Source organism: Equus przewalskii, chromosome 1 (genome assembly GCF_037783145.1).
Source record: "Equus przewalskii isolate Varuska chromosome 1, EquPr2, whole genome shotgun sequence".
Classification (NCBI taxonomy): Eukaryota; Metazoa; Chordata; class Mammalia; order Perissodactyla; family Equidae; genus Equus; species Equus przewalskii.
This window is the reverse complement of record NC_091831.1, coordinates 107891595-107912614: the sequence shown is the minus strand read 5'-3', so window position 1 is coordinate 107912614 and position 21020 is coordinate 107891595. Positions and strand designations below refer to the sequence as shown.

Genomic DNA, 21020 nt, shown 5'->3' with positions numbered 1-21020 from the left:
AGGGGAATTGCAAAACTAACCTCAGGACAGTGGTTGCCTCTGGGCAACCTCGAATTTCAGGCAGAGGGAGGGAGAGCCCTGGCTGGGGGTCTCAGCTGGGTCTGTAGTAATATATAATAATATATTTTCTATTTGAAAAAAGCTTGGAAGCCAATATCGTAAACATAATAGGATTGGAAAAATCTGGGTGGTACTTGCTACACTATTCTCAGACTCTTCAGTATGTTGAACTAGCTCCTACCTTTGCTGGGTGGAGCAGCAACTCTCAGATGTGCCAGGAGACAGACAGGGCAAGGACCTGCCAAGGGCATCTCTGTGTGAACAGAAATGACCCCGGGCCTGTCGCTGCTCTGCCTGTCTCCTCCTGAGTGGATCACGTTGCCAGCGGAGAAAGCACCAGATCTGGTATTAACGACAAAAATATGGATCTACCACCAGTTATGAGACTTCAGCACACTCTGAGGCCATTTCCTCCTCTCTCAAATGTTAAGTGATAAAGTCTGCCTCGCTGACCTCCATGGGCCGGGGTGGTGCTGGAGGAAACAGCATGATGGATCTAAAAAGGCCGTGCAATGCGATTCACAAAGGATGGCGACCCAGAAAAGCCACATCGGGGCGAAATGTAAAACAATACTATTGTGTATTATTCCTCTGCTAAGTCGTTTCTCTCACAATACATCCTGCTCCTAAGCAGATGCTCTCTGTCCTGAGGCCCCTCTCATTTTGGCAATCTCCACTGCGGCCTGGGTACACGAAGCCACTCAAAACAATTTTGTTCAGCTCTGCCATGATTCTATTACTCCTTCCTCAAGTTTCCACAGCCATTTGCCTATTGATTTCTGAATCAAATCCAATGCCCTAAACGAATCTCTGAATTCCTGCATTATCTCATCTCTATCTTGTCTTCGCTTTTATTCCTTTCTTCTTCACCCGCTTGCTTATCTGTCACAAAGACATTTAACGGTGTCATTGAGGTATAACCGACATACAAAAAAGAGCACATATTTCAAGCATACAATTTGATGAGTTTTGACACACACACACCCATGTAGCCATAACCACAATCAAGAGAGTGAATGCATGCACTGACCCCAAAGGTGTCATCTGGTTCCTTTGTTACAAGTAATTTTGTGCTTTCACGTTCCCTTCCACCATTTTTATGCATTCTTTCAAAAGGCCTCATCCTTCAATTATTACTGAAAAATTTCCCATACTACATATTTTCCTCGTTACTCCCCTCCTCTCAGCATTCCTATATTAATTTAGAGCCCTGAATATAACTGAGTGCTTTAGAAATAACCACTCATCTCCAGGAGTGGTCCCCACGGTGTGCTTATGTAAATTAGGAGCATTGTCACCAGTCTGTATGTACCCCCAGACAAGGCAGTGGAGCTCCTCCTGGAGCCCCTGATTTTGTTTGGAGACTAGAGTGACTGGGACACATTTGAGAGTGAAAGTGGGGTCTATTATTATTTATACTGGAACTCTCCCAGACAAACTAGTGTGTGGCTAGCCTTAGTCATAACCCTCCCTCGAGGGTTTGTGCTGGCACACTGAGACTGCGCTAGCTATCAGAGATCCTGCAGCCTGAGCGGGGAGGGAGCTGGGCCGTGGACTCTATCTCTTTGGGGTTGCTTATCTGAATGAGCCAAAGACTAGGGACCCCTGATGGAAGGGGGTGTCCACCTGTGTGGCACAGCATCCAGGTACTAGATTCTCCCCAGGAAGCTGCCCCTAATCCTATATCATCTTAATCCTCAATCCTAAAATGCCCTATATCACAGCAGCCAAAGGACTCCAAATGCAGCATGTCCCTTGGTGGGGGCTCCAGAATGGCTACTTAGTGGAGGTTCCAGAGCAGCATCTGGGTGGAAGGCGGGGGCAGTATCCTGAAGCTGTGTCTGCAGAGCTCATTGCATTAGACTGTACAAGCGTCTGCTATCCATTTCAAATAATGCGAGTGCAGCCTATGGAGATGATGGGGGTCTTGGGCACCCCTCCCCCATCTAAAATACCCCTTGGCACCACAATGGCCTCCATCTGCCACAGCAACCACCTCCACCTATCAGTCTCTGCTCTTCAAAATTAGGGCATATTCTTGAGGTGGGGAATGGCTTTCCATGACTTCCTGGAAGGCCTCATGCAGCTGAGGCATAAGCTCTGCCCCTCTATCTTTCTTCATTCTGGTCTTATATGCACTATGTCTAGCAGAAATGTCTAGAAAGGGCTGGTTGACACTTTGCCTTAATGTCCAATGTCATGCAGGCTTTTCCACACTGTGATGGTTAATTTTATGTGTCCACTTGATTGGGCTAAAGCATGCCCAGATAGCTGGTAAGACATTATTTCTGGTTGTTTCTGTGAGGGGTTCTCTAGAAGAGATTAGCATTAGAATCAGCAGACTGAGTAAAGAAGATGGCCCTCACCAAGGCAGATGGGCATCGTGCAATCTGCTGAGGGCCTGCATAATACCGAAATGCAGAGGGAGGGGGAATTCACTCTCTCTGCATGAACTGGGATGCCCATCTTCCCCTGCCCTTGGACAGTGGCACTCCTGGTTCTCGAACTTTCAGACTCAGACCCGACTTACACCATTGGCCCCCTGTCCTCAGGTCTTTAGGTTGGACTGAATTGCGTCAGCAGCTGTCCTGTCCTCCCGCTTGCAGATGGCAGCCTGTGGGGCTGCTTGGCTCCCACGACCACATGAGCCAATACCTCCAATAAATATCCTCATAAATACCTCCCATTAGTTCTGTTTTTCTGGAGAACCCTGACTAATACACCTTTTTGTACAGGTCTCCAGTCATTTCAGTTAGAATTAGAGGTGAGGTATGTGTGTGGCCAAGCACCTATGGTCACATGATCACTGTCTCTACAGCTGTGTGTGTGTTTGCTGTCATTCAGCAATAGAACTCAGGACGTTGTTTCGTATCTTCCCACTCCCTCAGTTTCTTAGATGTCACCAGTTCTTGTCTTGTAACTAAGTCTTACAGCTTACTCTCTGTCTTATAGCTGTCATCTGTGCATACCTAAGATTTATCCATAACTCCACTCAGCAAAATAATGGCCCTCCCTTAGGACAGAGTGGAGGATTGAAAATACTTGCACAATTTAATACTTTTATTTCCCGTCACAGTGGAAATAATGCAGTGCACTGCATTCATCTGTTTTGCTTGTGACTTTTCCCCACTAGACCTGGAGGGCAGAGTCTGTGTCTTTTATCTCTGAACACACAGTGTCCAACCCAGGCACAGAAGTGCTCCAAAAACTGTGCTGAGTGAATGAACTAAAAACTCTCACTGACTGCAGAACAGTGACCGAGTGTTGCTCATCCTGCCCCTCGCTGTAAGCCGCAGTCGCCAAAGAGACACTGTTCCTGCCTCTGATGAGCTTACAGATTGGAGGGGGCAGACTTAATGAAAAAGTCACACAAAGGCATAGTTGCCGTCTGTGAGAGCTGCCATCTGAAGCTGAAGTACAAGGGGCTATGAGAACCTAGACAGAGGAGGGCCTGGTCCAGTCTGAGGGGTCGAGGAAAGCCGAGAGCCGAAGCAGGAGGAGGCATGCGCTCACCGAAATGGGGAGGAGAGTTGCGGACACAGAGAACAGCGTGTTCTGAGGCCTAGGCACGGAGATACCTGCAAGGTGTCCTGGAGGCTGGAGGAGGCCAGAGTGGCTGCAGCGAAGGGGAGAGGCAAGAACGTCACAAGCTGAGGCCAGAGAGGAGGTGAGACTCTAAGACACACTCAAGATTTAGTTCTTTGCCCTAAAAGCAAGTGGTGCCTTTAGCAGATACGCAATTTTAATCCCCCGTGTGGTGGTGTGAAGGGTGCGGTGGGTTGAAGGAGGTTGAGAGGAAGAGGGAAGGCCGGTCAGGAAACGACCCAGTGGTCTAGGGGACAGAGAATGTGCTTAGACCAGGGTGGAGGTGGTTAGGATGGTGAATTTTGTGTGTCAACTTGACTGGGCTGTGGTGGCAAGATCTGTGGTCAAACATCACTCTGGATGTTTCTGTGAGAGTGTTTTGGATGAGATTAATACTTCTATCAGTGGACGCTGAGTAAAGCAGATTACCTTCCTAATGTGGGTGGGCCTCATCTAATCAGTTGAAGGCCTGAATAGAACAAAGGCTGACATCCCTGAGCACGAGGGAATTCTGCCAGCAGACGGCCTTTGGACTTGAACTGTGGCCTTTGGACTTGAACTGCAACCTTGGCTCTTCCCTGGGTTTCCAACCTGCTGGCCTACTCTGCAGATTTTGGACTTGTCAGCCTCCATAATGATGTGAGCTGATTCTTTAAAATAGCTTTCTCTCTCTCTCTCTTTTTATATACATACACACATCTTATTGGTTCTGTTTCTCAGGAGAACACTGACCAATACAGGGTAGATCTGAAATCCTCATCTGAAAGAGTGGAGAAGTGAGATGGCTAGACGAAGGCAGGAGACATGCTGAGCAGTGTGCAGCACCAGGTGAGGCTGGTGTCAGGTGCGGCTGATGACCATGGGCGTAAGTGCTCAACCACAGGCCTCATGACGTGGCCCACAGGTCTTGTTGGTCAGAGCACAGGCGAGGCAACAGCAGACAGTTTGGTTCATCCAAGGACTGCATGCCAGCCATAGAGGTGCAAGGAAAAGAGAGAAGGAGGAGCTCTCGGGCACGGGTCCACTCGTGCTCATGGACAGAGAGAGGACAACATCACATGGCAGAGTTTGGCTGAGGCTGGATGCAGACCAAGTGGAAGTGGAAGCTGGACAAGTAAACTGAGGGAGATGAGTCCAGGGCCCGAGAGCTGGGGTGCCCGCCGAGACATCCTGGTGGGGGCTTGGTTCAGGGAAACACCTGGGTCATGCGGTGACCTTGGAGAGGGCTGTCGTGCGGGTGTGGAGGAGATGGGTTTTGAGGAGGTGGGGTTGAGAGCGTGAGATGCCAGGGCTCTGCGTGGACAATCTCCCTGGAATGCCATGTATCTTCGCTGGAAAGAGAAGGAGACTTAGGGGAAAACCGAGGGAGGGACAAAGGCGAGGGACTGGTACCTTGGACAGCACCTGATCCTGAGCAGTGAGCGGCCCTCCTGGGCCTGTGCACCTGGTGCCTGGCCCTTCATCTCACCCACTGCAGGGAGGTGAATGTGCACCTGCAGCCCATCCTCCAGGCCTAGGTGGGGCTGGAAGCACTGAGAGACTGACAGAGCAAACCAGTCCCACAAGGCTGCCCCTAAGGATGGACCACTAGAAAATACTACTAAAAACACTTTTATCTCAACATCTGAGTCTCTTGGACCTTGTTTTATCTCAGCAGGTGCAGGTAAGTCCCAGCCCTCCTGTGTGGAACCTCTGCTCTGTACGATTACTCCAAAGGGTGTGTAACTGTACTGATGCTAAACGGATTTGTGACTGAGGATGCCCCACAACACTCAGTGTTGTGACCACGCAGGGGAAAGTGGTGCCACTGGAATCAGAGGGCGGGGAGGCAGGCTTTCAGTGGCACTGGAAACCAGGAGCAGACATGCCATTCAGGGGCACAGCAGGCACTCTCTTCCCAACTGCGGGGGGGCAGCCGTGCCAGAGATGAGTTGTGACCAATGGCCAGGAGGGCTCACTCTTTCTAGACACTCCCTTACATGGTTGCTCACATAGGGGATAGCAGGAATTTGACATCTTTCTCCTTTCTGACTGGATCCCATCGGGCCAGAGGGACCCATTAATCTCCCCCGTGGGAACCCAGGGGTGAGAAGAGAGCTGTACAGAGATGTGACACATCTGTCTTGCTCTGGGTAGCTGCCCACTTCCGAAAATGGAAAGGTCTCTTCTCACAGGTGTGTGTGTGTGTGTGTGTGTGTGTGTTCGCGCGCGCGCGCACGTGTGTGTGTGTGTGTTGTCTCATTCTGCCAGTCAATGCAGGAGTTTCGTCACAAAATGTTGACCATTCACTTATTCTCAGAATCATTTTTATTTCTTTAGCATCATTAAGAACTTACTCAGGATTAAATGATGAGTTTATCATTCAGGTCTCTAGGTTTTTTAGGAAATTGTCTTGCCTTTATTTTTTTAACTTTCTTAGAGACAAAGATAAAGCATCTTTAAGATAAGATAAGAAAGCACAGAAACTCAGTAACTGATTGATTTCTTGGGAAACTTTTATCTCCTTATCTATTGATAGGGTTTCTTTGGGTAATTTGGTTTTCTATGGCTTGATAAATTAAACCAGATACGGATCTTTAACTCTGTGTTGAATTAGAATGATGTCATTATAATAAAACCGTAATGACATTTTGGGATACAGCAAAGACATAAAATCAGCATATGATGAAGCATATGCCACTAGTTAACAATTCTGATTTTTGTAACCTTTTAAAAATTCTGTTAATACTGATCAGAAAATATGTTACAATCTTTTGCTGAGTTTGATTTGGCAAAGACAACCATAAAACTACCAAAACATCTTTTATCTTCCAAAAGCCTAGACATTATCTAATCAGGAAAGGGACGTGTAAACTTACTCTTTTACTAGCAATTGTCCACCACTGTCCAGTGCTTTGGGAAAGGAGACGCTAAAATTCTAATTTTTATTTTTTAATTTTTTTTGCTGAGGAAGTTTACCCTGAGCTAACATCTGTTGCCAGTCCTCCTCTTTTTCTGTATGTGAGCTGCTGCCACAGCATGGCCACAGACAGACGAGTGGTGTAGTTCTGCGCCTGGGAACTGAAGCCGGGCTGCAAAAGCAGAGTGTGCCGAACTTAACCACTAGGCTGCCAGGGCTGGCCCTGAAATCCTAATTTTTTGACCACCTTATTTAGGGACTATTCATAATGGAATACCCACAGCCAGGTCCTATAGTCAGGGAGCAGGACCTGAGTCTTGGAGGACTGAGACCCTCTAAGGAGCCCTGAGCACCATTGGACTTGCTCAGGGACTGGAGGAGCCATCTGACCTGCCTCTGGGCTGCTGTCCTCCCACCCACACAATTGGGGACAGACAACAGGATGCTCCATCCCTCCGGCTCTACATTTTGGGAATCTCTGTGTGGCCCATGAAGTTCTGGGTCACCTCTGTGCCCTGTCAGGGTGGAGCAGCAATCTTTAACACAGCAGGAGTCAGTATGCTTAAGGGTCTATCGATACCCTCAAGAGAGAGGCTTGTCTGCCCACAGGGGCTCTCCGCTGAAGAACCAGAGAATCAGGGAGCAGGGTGGTTTGGAAGGGCAGAAAAGAGATGAAGGGAGAGGGGCTGCAGGGCCTCTCGACCCCTGAAAACAATCTGAGGGATGAGTGAAGCAGTGTCTGCATCGTCTTCTGGACTCCAAATACAGTCTTCATTAACCAGGAAGAAGACTGGTTTCTGCTTGTGTTCCCTGAAGACGGACTGTGCCTGTACAACCTTCCAGGCATCAGAGGGTAGTGGCGGGAAGGTGGCATAAGGGTAGGGAAGTAGTTAGATGATCCCATTAAATCACTATCAGTTAATTCAAACACAACTCAAATCAAAGGAGCTTTGATTCCGAACCAATTACATGGGATTTCCCCAGCACAAACTGAGTTCATTAGATACAAAGTATGGATAGTCCATAATTTAATATGGAAATTTAGGCACGGAGTATCACTAATCAGATAACCAAAGCCTCAAATCAGACGATTAAGACACCAGTGAATCCACCCTAATTGCTGACCAGAAAAGAGCGAGCAATGCAAACTACTCGAAGCAACACTCCCGTTCGCACCTTCTTTTGCTAAGTGTCAAGAACACCTGCAAGCTAGAGGAAGGACTCCCGTGGAAATTGGCTCCACTCAGGATCAGAGCAGCTCTTTCCCAGAGTGGCTCTCTTTCCCACACCCACGTGTGTCCTGAGAGTCTTAACACCAAGGACCAACACCAGGGCCCTGCTGCGGACCCCTTACTGTGGGGCAGTCATCAACCACAGCCTGGCTCTGATGACTTTAAGAGTCACGATTATATTAAAACCACTGCACCACTTATTGCAAGAAAACCGGAGAATGTGGCAGTTAGATCTATGTGAGTCTCAGAGGAAGCAGCACCTATTCTTATGAGAAGGAAGTACAAAATCTTAATTACACTAAAGCCTTTTAAATAGAGCATAATGCTCCATAAGGGTTAAGAATTCACGTTAGTGCTTTGAAGTATCCACAAACCTCAGAAAAGATCTAAGAAAGGTACAAAACGCTTTGAAAACTCCACTGTAATTAACTCACTAGAGACATCTGTCAGTGAAAACTAGGACTAAACAGAGAAGGCTGCTGTAATCTAAGAGCTAAAAGCAGAGACACAAGCGCTCAAGGAGTAAATGAGAAAGAAAACAAAGAGTTGAGAAGTGAGCTGCCAAAACTCCAGATCCCCTCAAAAGCAGAGCACAGAGATAAAACTCACATAGAAAATGAGGCTAGGAAGAGAGGCTTTAGAAAAACAGCAAAACGACATGGAAAAGGAAGGGTTTAAAAAATTAGAGAAAAAAGTGATAGTTATGAAAGACAGGTAAAGTGGTTCAAGAAATGTACAGTTAACCTAAAACAAAGAGAACAGGCAAAAATTCAAATTTATATTCAAGAAAACTTTTCTGAAATAAAGTGAGATGCAAACTCACTGTGCAAAACGTATACTGTGTACCATAGTAAATTCAAGAAAGCTCCATCAGTATCGAGACATATCATAGCAAAGTTAATAGACTTGATAATTCAAAAACACTATTGACATCTGGACAAAAAAATGTTGTCTTGTATCAGACAGGATGGGTTAGGTTATGCTGTGGTAACAAACATCCCCCAAATCTCAGTGGGTTAAAAAACAAAAGTTTATTTCTCACTCATGCTACACGTCCAATGTGGGCAATGTGGGTAATGTGGGTGAGATACAGGAACTCTGCCCATGGTAGTCATTCAGGCTGACAGTGTAGCCACCCCCTGTAATTTGCCAGTTACCATGCCAGAGAGAAAGAGCTCTGGAGAATCTCACACTACAGGTAAACACTTGGGCTTGGAAGCGACACATCTAAGTTTTGCTCACATGGCCCTAAGCAACCACAAGGGGACTAGGAAGTACAATCTTACCACATAGAGGGAAGGTGCAGAGCTAGAAAAATTTCTAAACAGCATTAATGACTGCCATATACCAGAAAGGGAGAAAGCATTAGGCTCACTCTAAGATCTTTCTCTGAAGCAATATTTAATGTCAAAAGAGAAGGGCACACTATCTGTGAACCCCTAAGGGAAAAAAAGCAATGCGTTCCTTAAGAATTCTATACTAGGGGAGGGGAGATCATTATGGATAATGATTACAGATTCTGCTTAGGATGCAGAAAGCTAAAAAGAGCACTGCCCCCACCATTACAACAACTAGACACTGGACACTGCAAATTCACAACTTAAGTTGAACCGATCAGACAGTTGAGGTCACAAGGCAATCAGGTAACCCAAATTCTAAGGAAAGACAGACATCTGCACGGAAAGACATGAGCCCCTGCACACCTGGGGCAGATGGAGTCACATACCAGCTCCAGTGTAAAGGGCAGACAACATGCAAGGTGGTATTGGTAATTTAGCAGAGACATGGAAACTCTAAGGAAGAATCAAATTAAAAAGCTAGAAATAAAAAGCACAGTCATAGAAACGAAGAATGTCTTTGACAGGGTCATCAGTAGACTTTATATATCTCAGGAAAAAATGACCAAGTGGGGTTTCTGCTGGGAATGCAAGGCTGGTTCACCATTTGAAAGTCAATCAATGTTATTCACCATATTAGCAGAATAAAGAAGAAAAAGTATACAAACATCTAACCCATCCGTGATTAAAAAAACCCTCAGAAAACTAGGAATAGAAGGGGACTTCCACAACCTGATAATGGGCATCTATGGAAAACTTAGAGCGAACACTGTATTTACCCCTAAAGTCAAGAACAAGGTAAGGACATATGCTCTCACCACTACTATTTGGCACTGTACGGAAGGTTCTAGTCAGTGCAATAAGGCGAGGAAAAGAAATGAGGTATCCAGATTGCAAAGAAAGATGTAAAATTGCCTTTCTTTGCATATCACAGGATTGTCTACATAGATTTCCAAAGAATACTAGAAACAATAAGTGAATTTAGTAAGTTCACAGGATGAAGATCAGTAACAAAAATCAAATTTCTATGTACTAGCAATGAACACAGAATAATTTAAAAATTTTAAAATACCATTAAAACAGCACTAATACACATGAAATACTCTAAGCATAAATATTATAAACAACGTTAAGATCCATATACTAAACACTACAACACTGATGAAAGAAACAGTGATGAAATGAAAAAAGACCTAAAAAATGGAGAGCTATAGCATGAATATATGAATTCTCTCCAAATTGACATATAGATTCAATGCAATCGCAATCAAAATCTCAGTAGGATTTCTGTAGAAATTGATAAGCTGACTCCAAAATTTATATGGAAATGGGAAGGAACTAGAATAGCCAAAACAATTTTGGAAAACTACAAAGCTGGAAGACAGCAGTAAACAGACCTCACTTCTAATGGTCTCCCATCCCCTTCATCTTGGATGAAACTCAGCTCCCCCCAAGATCAGGCCCTCAGCTGGGGGCAGAGGCAGGCTGGTCATTGCTGCTATTTCCACACCACTGGCCTCCCACCTCAGTCAAAAATCCTGCCTCCTCTGAGCCTTGTGCCACCAGCTCTGACAGTCTTTACTTCTAGTTAAGTTTTTTTTTTTTTAAATAAGTTCATTAAGAATTTTGGTGAGGTCTTTCTTCTGTCTTCAATTCTTACCATTGTCCTGGGCAATTTGAACATCCATGGGGTGAGCCATTCACCAAAGCCCCCAAGCCTTGACTTGAACTTCGCGACTTCCGTATCCTTCACTTTGTTCCATTTTTACTACCCCACCCCAAGTGGTTTTCCCATCAGGGCACTAGAATGGCGGCGAAGGGTGAGACTGCCAGCTCGCCAGCTCACTCGAGGCCTGGCTGCGTTCTCAGAGGGAGTGTTGTTGTTCCAACACCATCATCACCATTTGAGCCACTGTCATCCTCGGGGCTGGTGGTTCATGAAAGTGGGTCCTGGGAGGGTCCACTGAGTGCACATGTCAATAAGAACTCCGAGGCCTTGGGAGAGCAGGCCAAATACCCTCAACTCATCAGAGAGGTGACTTAGCTGCTTAACTGCATTGGCACACTCAAGTGGCCTCCAGCATGTGAGATTCCCTCAGGGATTTGTCAGCTCTTCAGGGTAGTGGTTTCGTTGTAATTATACTTACCTGCTGTCTTGTTATGTTTTTTAACCATGGAAAGATAAGGTGCTCAGGTTGAGGAGGTGACTTAGGAGTTGTCAGAAGGAGATCTCAGAGTGAGCACTGGCTGCCCAGGTCCCCATCGCAGGACAGCTGTGAAGGGCCATGGCAGGCTTCAGGCACTGACCCTGACTGGCCCCAGGACGTAATAAGATAAAAGCCACGGTTGTATGCAACGTGGGCAAGCAAGAAACACCCTGCAGGTAAGAGGATGGGCCCTTGAGTGCTACAGTCTGGGTTCCTCTGACCCTGCTGTATCTGTCGCTCTGGTGGGCTGCTGGGACCACTGACCGTGGACTATGCCTCCATGCAAAACAAAGCAGGCGCCAGGATGCGGGGCCCACTCCCATCATGTACTTTAGGAGCATCCTCTGTCTCTACATCGTGCTCGTTTGCCAACCATTTCCACGGTGCACCAGTGTCAACAGGGAGCTCACCCGGAGCGAGTGGTCAGTCTCGCCAGCATTTAAAACACCTATGGAGGACAAATCACAGGCACCCAATTCCAGAGGGGACACTGCTTTCCTTTCTCCCCAGATTCCAGGGTGGCTCTCTGGAGTTTCCCGTTCCCCGCACACGGAGTCCCCTCTACACATTATACCGAGCTCCCTACACACGGTAAACACAATTCTGCCACCAACTTTTCACCATGGCCACACCTTTTCAAAACAGTTTTAGCACTCTTTCATTCAGGGAAAAGAGAAGAACTGGGTTCATTGTTCATATGCATTTTTAAGCAGCCAATTTTGTTTTCAGGAGTAAAAAACACTCGTAGGAAAAAAAGAAAAGAATAATGCAAACAATTTTCCATGTCATTTTTTAAAAAATCAGACGCTGTACGCGAGGATAGGTTGCCATGGGAAATTGTAAAATTTCTTTCTCCAAATACTTTAAAAAGGCAAAATAAATACCCATCTGTTCCCTGATGATGTAACAGCAAAAATGTTAGGAAAGCAGTAGAATACAGCACATCCCCCTTTGTGAAGATCTCTTTCAACCATTCACATCCTGCTTCGCATATGTCAGAGGCAGGAAGGAGAAATGGTAAAAATGGAACATGAGATCCAGAGAGCAACACGCTTCAAGTGGAAATCTACAATCCTTTAAAATGTTCTCTGGAAAGATATTCCCTCTTGCACTGAACCTACCTAGGTGAATTAGGAAATCAAGGAATACATACAGTAATACAATCTTCCTAGCACGTCTGTAATGCCCGGGGTGAAACGCATGAACAAGCAGGGCCCGCGGCCGTCACCTTCAACGTGAGCCTCACGGCGTTGCAGTCCTCCTGCAGTGGGTTCAGCTTCAGCGTGTCCCCGAGGTTGCTGCAGCCTGACGACTGGTGCTGCATCTCACAGCAGACACACACCTCGACACTGTCAAACTTAATCTAGACAGAGGAACACAGACAGATCTCACAGTTAGCACGGCACCCTGCCCCGCCTAGTACACCGGAGCTACACAATTAAGAACACGTGAAAACGTCTCAGTTCAAAGCATCCTGTTTTAGTTTCCTTTAAGTAATAAAGCCAAAACAATTATTATTGACAAAAGCCATGAAAACCACCATTATGAATTCAAATTCCTATTTTAAAAGCCATTATTAAAAAAGAAAAGATAAATTTGAAGAAACCTAAGCTATTCAGTTACAGAAAATTACAGATGAATAACAGAAAGAGATAAAAGTAAATAATCAGAAAATTACTCATACTGAGTTATGCATAGAGACATGTTCTCATAGTTCTGTGACTTGGCACATTCTGCTCCCAAGGTGCGCAATTTCCTGTCTCACTTTATAGCCTACCAAACTCGTACTCATCTGTCAAAACCCAACTCCAGCTCCATCATTGAGGCCTGATTTTCCCTCTCCAGAGCCATTCGCTTCTCCTTTGGGCAGAACACTCCGGCCCCGTCTCTGGCGGAGACAGTTTATCCAGCTGTAGTCACTTGTCTCCTGGGTTCTCCCTGAGGGCAGCCACCACATCCCACCATCATAGTGTTCACAAAGCCAATGAGTTTGCAGGCATTCAATAAATGCTGAATAGATAAAAATGCCTCGAAAAATTAGAAACATGGAACGAAAAAACATAATTTAATTGTTTTAAAAAGCCTGGTGCCTAGGAGGACACCCACGGAGCACGCCGGGCCCCAACCTGCAGCCCGAAGTGGAACGGCCTCAGCCAGGCTGCAGAAAGGAGCAAGAAGTCACCGCATCCCGCACTCCCACGGCCATCCCCACCCTCCCTCATCTCCTCCTTCCCGTTTCTGGTGGAGTCCTCCATACCACGATCATACACACACCCAACTGCTCGCAAACGCAGACTTCCAGAAAAGTGCAATAAAACAGGGACAGCCATAGGTCAAGGGTATTTCCCATAGCCAAATTTTCCTCTATTTTAAACTTCTGGATAGTTTCTTCTTTACCTACCTTATGCTTCGTTTTTGCTCTTTTAATTCGATCTTCTAAAATAATTACAATTTTATTTCTAGATTTCTACACATGTTTGAGTGAGAGACAATGGAGGGCCCACTTGGGTGTCCAAGATTATCTTGTAGTGATTCTCCACATCTGCTCCAGGCCAGAGGAAGAGAGCCAGGGCTGAGGCCAGGCCCCAGGAGGAGGGCGGGGCCTGCACACACCACTGTCCCTTGGCCTCGGCCACCCCACCTACGGGAGGAGGGGCGGGAAAGCTGCCTGTGCCTTCAGTGCTTTTAGACACGTCTCCAGTCTCCAGGGCTGAAGTCCACGCAGGGCATGGGGCCCGGCTAAAGGAGCTGGAACAGCTCCCCCACGACAACCCTCCCCAGAGAAGGAGCAGCGGCCCCCGACCCAGGCCACGCGGTACTTGTCGTTCTCCCCGCTCCTCTCACGCAGACACAGGCAGCATGTCCCACTGACCCACAGGACACACAGAACTCAGCACCCCCAGTGGTCAGTGGGCTCATCCCCTCAACCCCACACACTTGCTGTGTGCTCTGGGCAAGGTCCATCCTGTCCAAGGCTGGCCGGGCTGTGCTGCTGGCATGGTGACCCGGTGTTTGGGAACAATGCTGGCAGAACAGTTCAGCCCAGACCAAGGTACACAGCTATGGTCACTATGGTTACTGTCCTAACCAAAATCTCCATTTTCATGTTATTTGCAACATTTCTTTCCAGTCCCAAGAAATGGGAAAAGAAGAGTTATGATTCTCAAGGCCAAGTTTTAAAAGGTAAACAAGGGAAGAGGTAAAACTTTTGAAAGGTAAAACAAAGGTTAAAAAAAAACCAATAAAAGGAGGTGATTTTAAAATTCATTCTGTTTATCGTTTGTTCCACCCATCAAAGTGTAAGGCAAGGATTTTGGTCTGTCTTGTTCAGGGGTGCATGGAGGCAAGTTTCTTAAGTGTATATACCTCAAAGGAGAACCGTTCCACGCTACATGCGTATACAATGTTACTAGATAAAGCCGACCTGTCTGTGAAATATTTTAACAAATTATACTCACACCAACAGGTTATGAGAGTTCAAATTGATCCACATCCTCACCAATGCTTGGTAATGCTGGACTTGTACATTTTTCTCCACGTGGTGGGTAATAAAATAGTATCTAATTTGGGGGCTGGGGCTGCTCTTATCTTTGCCCATTTTCTTAACTCTTGAAAATCTGACCATGGCCAGCCCCACAGAAGGCCTCTCATGCCTCATCTCCCACATCACTCCTCCCCTCCAGTGTAACAAAAGCTCACCACTTCCCTCACTTTAGGGTAATCACTGCCATGTTTTCAACTTTATACTTTTACCATTTACAATATAGTTTAGTTTTGCCTGCTTTTCTAACTTGATATAAATGGAATCAAAAATAGTTTTAGTAATTGGCTTCTTTCATTCAAAATTGTGAGATTTATCCATGCTACTGCATATAGGTGTAGTTGATTCATGTTCACTGCTGTATAATAATACATTACATAAACGTGCTTCCATTTACCTACTTATTCTCTTGCTGATGCACATGTGATTATTGCCAACTTTTGGCAATTAAGAGTAATGCTGCTTTGACATTCTGTACTTCTCTCTTGGTACATGTTTGCACACTTGTTTTGGGTATAACATACCCATCAAATGGAGCTTCTGGGTCTTCAACTTTACTAGACAATGCTTAACCATTTTCCAAAGTGGTTGTGCCAATTTACAAACCCACCAGCACTGTACAAGGGTCCCCAGTGCTCGACATCCTGGCTTACAGTTGAAAGTTTCAATCCTTTTAATTTTAGCCAGGAAAGTCCTGGAGGAGATATTTCCCCCAAATGAGGGAGTAAGCCAAGAAACAAGAGAAGAGGGGCTCTAACATGGGAAAGAGAGAAAGGGAATTCTGAGATGACGGGAAAGGGATGTGCTAGCATGTCCATACCTGGCACACACAGACTGCCTGTAGCTCGACCAGTCCTGATTAAAGCAGGAGACAGAGGCTCAACAGCACAGTCTCTGGGAAGAAAATAAAGCTGACAGAACACCTGACGGGTAGGATCACATTCAGAGGATATTTTCAGTTCTCTTGGGGAGATTGAGGGTAAACTAGAGACAGGGACATAGAACATGAAACAAACAATAAAATAAAACTTCAGGATAAAAAACAAAAATCATAGAGAGTCCATGATTTCGTTGAATGTGTGGTTTGCAAATATGTTTCAGAGTCTTTAGTTTGTCTTTCATCCTCTTAACAGGGTCATTTTGAAACAATTTCAGACCAAAAGACAAAGAAAACATCCCAGTTATCTTTATAAAGCTAGCATAAGCTTAACAGCAATTCCAAAAAAGAAAAACAAAAGACTCTTCCAATAAAACAAAAGGCCAATTTCTCCTTTCAATGAAAAAAGTGAATATTCTAAGCAAAATATTAGCTAATTGAATTCAATTATACTAAAGGAATTATATCTCATGGCTGTATTGAATGCAAACTACATAACCCAAGTCAAAATGCCTTAAACAGGAAGGGGAATTTACAGATTCATAACACTAAAGAGTCCAGGGTTTAGAATTCAGGCATGGTGGCAACCAGGCGCTCCAATGTCATCAATGCTGTCTTTCTCAGTCTCTGGCTGCCCTTTCCTTAGGGTTGGCTGTATGTTCAGAAGGCATCTCCTGAAAACACATCCAGGACCTGGGGACTCAGAAGCTGGAAGCTTACCAGCCTTGGTGGTAAATGTGCATGTTCTGGTTGTTCCAGCGCCAGGCCTGGTTGGCCAGAGCAGCCCAAGGCATTTTTGATGGACATGTAGCACAAGGCTAGAAATAAAACTCCGTTGTGTTAAGCATTAGGTATGAATTTGTTTCCATAACCTAGCATATTCTGACACTCCTGCCCCAGACTTTAGGTAGGGTCTTGGGACACAAAGAGGCATGCACTGAACAGACTTCATTCTGGCATTGGGAGTAGCAGATAAATGCCATTTCCAGAAGGGGCAGGAGCTGTGGTTATGGAGGCAGTGTCCAGAGCCCAGGGTCAGCAACACGCCCAGTGCTGATGACAGGGTCTTCCTCAAAGCAGTTCCTTGTTATGATCTGGAGCATCATTCTTTTCCTGGCTTTGTAGTCTCCAAACTTGGTTTCTGGTCATCCTGGAGACTCTGTGAGCTATTTGGGTTCCTATAATAATTCCTATTAGGTGGAAAATAGCTTGAGTTGGCTTCCTCACAACTTAGAACCCTGATGGATACATATGGCCCGAATCAGTGGAGGTGCACTGCCTGCTCCTAAATGGAAAGCTGCAGGATCCTAAAAATGCCAGTGTTTCCCAAGGAATGCATATATGTGCTGTATTCCAACCAGAATCCCAACGGAGTAGATGGAACTGGATGAAATTATTTTAAAGACTTTATGGAATAATAAATGTGTAAGAATTATCCAAAAAAGTTTTTAAAGAAGAATAATGGGAGGAGTAGATGCCTTAACAGATATTAAACTTATTAGGAAGATACTATAATCAAAATACTAAGGTAATGGCTTAAAAATAGATGGAGATCAATGGGATAGACCAATAATCTACAGGAATTTAGTATATGAAAAATATAGCATTTCAGTTCAGTAGGGAAAAGAGAGTCTGTTTAATAAAGGGTGCTGGCATAATAGGCTACTCATCTGTAATTGTCTCTAAACATATAAAGATAAAATACATTTGACTAAATATATTTTAAGAATCTAAATTAAAACAATAAAAATACAGGAAAACGTAAAAGAATGGTTGCATACAGATGCAATGTGGAGTCCTTTTAAAAGCAAACAAGAATCTCAGGGGCTAGAAAGTCTCAAACAAAAGACAGAATGGGACAAAGGCTCGGGGATGCTTTGGCCAGCCAGGGCTGCAGCTGCGTACTCGGAACACATACTCTTCCCCCGAGGCTGCTAAGCTTCTGGCTGTGGGTCTGCAGCTCCTGGAAATGATGCAGGAGGTAGGCAGAGAGTTAATATCTCTGACAGCATTAGAAATGAGAAGGGGCCATAAATACAAAAGCAGAGGGGATGAAACATGTATACAAAAGCAGAGTGGATGAAACATGAGAAGAAAATGCTAGGAATAACTTGGGCCAGTAAATCTGAAAATCTAGAAAAAATAGATGCTTTTCTATGAAATTATCCATTAATGAAATTGGCACATGTGAAAAAAACCCAAACAAACCAGATTTACAAAAACATTACTAGACTACGCACCATGGAAGGAATCTTACAGGGCAGCAGCTGAGGACATCAGCGCCTGACTCTGTTCCCTCCCCGCTAGAGGCACAGCTGGGATGAAGCCCCTTGTCTGCCCCCTTCAGTGACTCTACTAGAGATTCCACGTCCTGGAGAAGAAGTCCAGTTGGAACAGCCTGGTTGGCAGGCCTGCCTCTTGGCTGAGTGAGTACTCGGCACCGAGAATGCACCCAGTGGGGAGATGTACTGCCCAAGGGCCCTCCACAAAGCCTCCTCTCCTTCAGAGTCTAATCAGCTCGTAAAAAGAAACCATACGAAATGCACCAAATGGTTGTTCTCCTCTTCTTCTTCCCAGAGAACTGCATTAGTCACAAGGGTCAAGTTCCACTCGGGCAAGTTTGCACCACGCCCTGGCCATGGGCCCAGGCAGGAGTGGGCGCAAGCAGGCTCTGGACTGGGAGCCTTGCCTTCGGCTGCAGTGTGTCCCTATGCTGTTACTGACTGGACAGAGTCCAGCTCTCCTGATCTAGTCTGTTCTCCCGCATCTCAAACACATGCAAGGAATTATTTCATATGATCTCGTCTCTACCTTGGTGTTAACGACTGAAGGAGTCAATGTAAATGGCTAGACAGCTTCCTCGGAGGAAAAAGGAAATGAGAGGCTGGGCTTGGCTGGGAAAGCAGAGTTTATCGAGTCAAATAACCCTTCAGCGACCCCAGGGAATAGACATCAAAATAAATCTTTTCCATTGGTTATTTCACAGAGTTTGTGATTAATTCTAAGAAAAATTCTGGAAACCTCCTGATTAGTTTTCTGACCTCGACATCTTGGTGTGTGGGAGGCTGACAGATTTATTTCAGGAGTGCCCCTATGTGTTCGGGTCACTGGGAACGACACAGCAGAGCTTTGCAAATGAAGCCACAGTAATTTTTCATGAATCTCTTCAGAGCATTTAAAAGCCAGCCTGCCCTCCTTATTTATGGTCCATCAGCCTGTCTGGGAGTAGAAAGGGCTTATACAACAAAACGAGAGGGATGCCCCTGCCATTCTCCTACAGAAGCACAAAAGAGACAGATCCGTGACCTTGAGATACTCCCAAAAGGAAGGCAGAGGGGAGGCTGGACCTGGAGGTCAAGTGGTTAGAGCCTGGAGGGAGCACAGCAGCGTGGAGGGGAGATCAGGAGGGCAACCCCTGAGTCCCGGGATGCTCAGTGGGCAGACCGTCCTTGGGGGGGATGAACCTGCCGAGACATGGAGGAATCAAAGTGTGGGGGACAGAGTCATACCCACTTGGGGTCCCGTCTGCTATGGAGTCACCCAGGACAAGCTACAGAACCTCTCTGAGCTTCAGGTTCCTGGGGTCACGGTGAGCACCACATGAAGTTATGGAGGGAAAAGTGCAAAGCGCAAACGTTGTTAGCTGTTGGTATTATTCACTTTATTATTTTAATTGGAGAATATGGTTGTAAAAACTCGCTCTTATTTTTGAGTACTTCTAGGATTCTACCACTTTCACAGACATTCTCGCTAAACTGGTGACACCTGCCTAACCCAATAACTTGGCTCACCTCGTCCTGGCCCTGCTTATTCTGAGTGACCCCTCTGTCCTGCAGCATCCCTGCCGATGACAGAGGAGAGTTCCCAAAACATGGGCCCCAGTGACATGGGACTAGATAGCCCTCATGCTCATGGACACTCAAGACACTGAATGACCCTGGTAAGACCCCATGAACTCCTGTGATGGTGCTGTAACATTATGAACTCTGACATTATGCAGACCGAAAGAAGTCAGACACCAAAGGCCATACAGAGTGTGCTTCCCTTCATGTGAAACGTCCTGAACAGGAAAATCTACAGAGACAGAAAGTAGATTTGTGACTGTTTGGGACTGAGGGTGGAGGTGGGTATAGGGGCATAGGTGGGTGATAGCTAAAGTGTCTGGGGTTTCCTTTTTTTCTTTTTAAATTTTTTTTTAAAAGATTTTATTTTTCCTTTTTCTCCCCAAAGCCCCGCCGGGTACATAATTGTATATTTTTTAGTTGTGGGTCCTTCTAGTTGTGGCATGTGGGATGCCGCCTCAGTGTGGCCTGATGAGTGGTGCCATGTCCGTGCCCAGGATCTGAACCAGCGAAACCCTGGGCCATCGAAGCGGAGCGTGTGAACTTAACCACTCAGCCACGGGGCCAGCCCCCTGGGGTTTCTTTTTGAGGTGATAAAAATGTCCTAAAATTGACTGTGGTGATGGTTGCACCTATTGGTGACTATACAAAAAACTACTGAATTGTACACTTTAAATGAGTGAATAGTATAGTATATGAACTATATCTCAATAAAGGTGTTTAAAAAAACAATTATACCACAGTTTGATTATTACCGACTTACTTAGTTTTAAGGGTTTTATTCTCTTCAACGTTCTGCCAAAATGTTTAACATCCACAAGTGTGCCGTGAACACAGAAAGTTTGAGGCCAGAGAACTCTAGCTTCTCCACCATTGTCTCCTGATGTGACTTTGCTGGGAGCTCAGCACTGGGGGCCTCTCTGGCTGGATGACGGTGGGCTATCCACTTCCTCCCGAGGAGTCCAAATCCATTTGCCACAGCAGCTCCTGCAGCCAGTGTCCTTTCCCAGCCTCTCAGGCTCTTCCTTCCTCTGGAGGCACCAGGGACCAGGACACTTGTTTGTGCCCAGAGAGGCAGTGTGTCCCCACCAGGCTTGGGGATGCAGCTGGTCAGTTACTAGGGAGGGTCATCCCAGCTTCCCCAACAAGCCAATGACAGGGCCTCCTGGGCCAGCCCCTCCTGGCCTGGTTCTCCCCACAGGGGTCTACAAGTCCCAGACGGCATGTTCCAGGCGAGCTACCCCTAGCCGGGAGCAGGTGGGAGCCTGTTCTTCCAACATGGTTTGACCTGTGACTCTGTCCTCTGAAAATACAGAAAAGCTAAGTCTCAGCAGTATATATTTTACTGAAATATATTTGACATGTATCGCACTTCAGATATACAACATCTCAGCAGTTTTTGGTATATCCATGACTCAGCCTCAGCCAGTCACCTCCCTG

The 21020-nt window shown here is 45.9% G+C and overlaps 1 protein-coding gene across 2 annotated transcripts in view; it reads right to left on the bottom strand.

The window, feature by feature from the left end:
- Nucleotides 1-21020, bottom strand: part of ENTREP2 (endosomal transmembrane epsin interactor 2) — a 423055-nt gene that overhangs the window by 56536 nt on the left and 345499 nt on the right. The window contains exon 4 of one of the 2 annotated variants that reach the window (XM_070571713.1): nucleotides 12549-12683. The exons of the other annotated variant lie outside the window; for it this stretch is intronic. Within the exon in view, the coding sequence (XP_070427814.1) occupies nucleotides 12549-12683 (135 nt within the window). The remainder of the gene's footprint in view (nucleotides 1-12548; nucleotides 12684-21020) is intronic. 2 annotated transcript variants of the gene reach the window in all.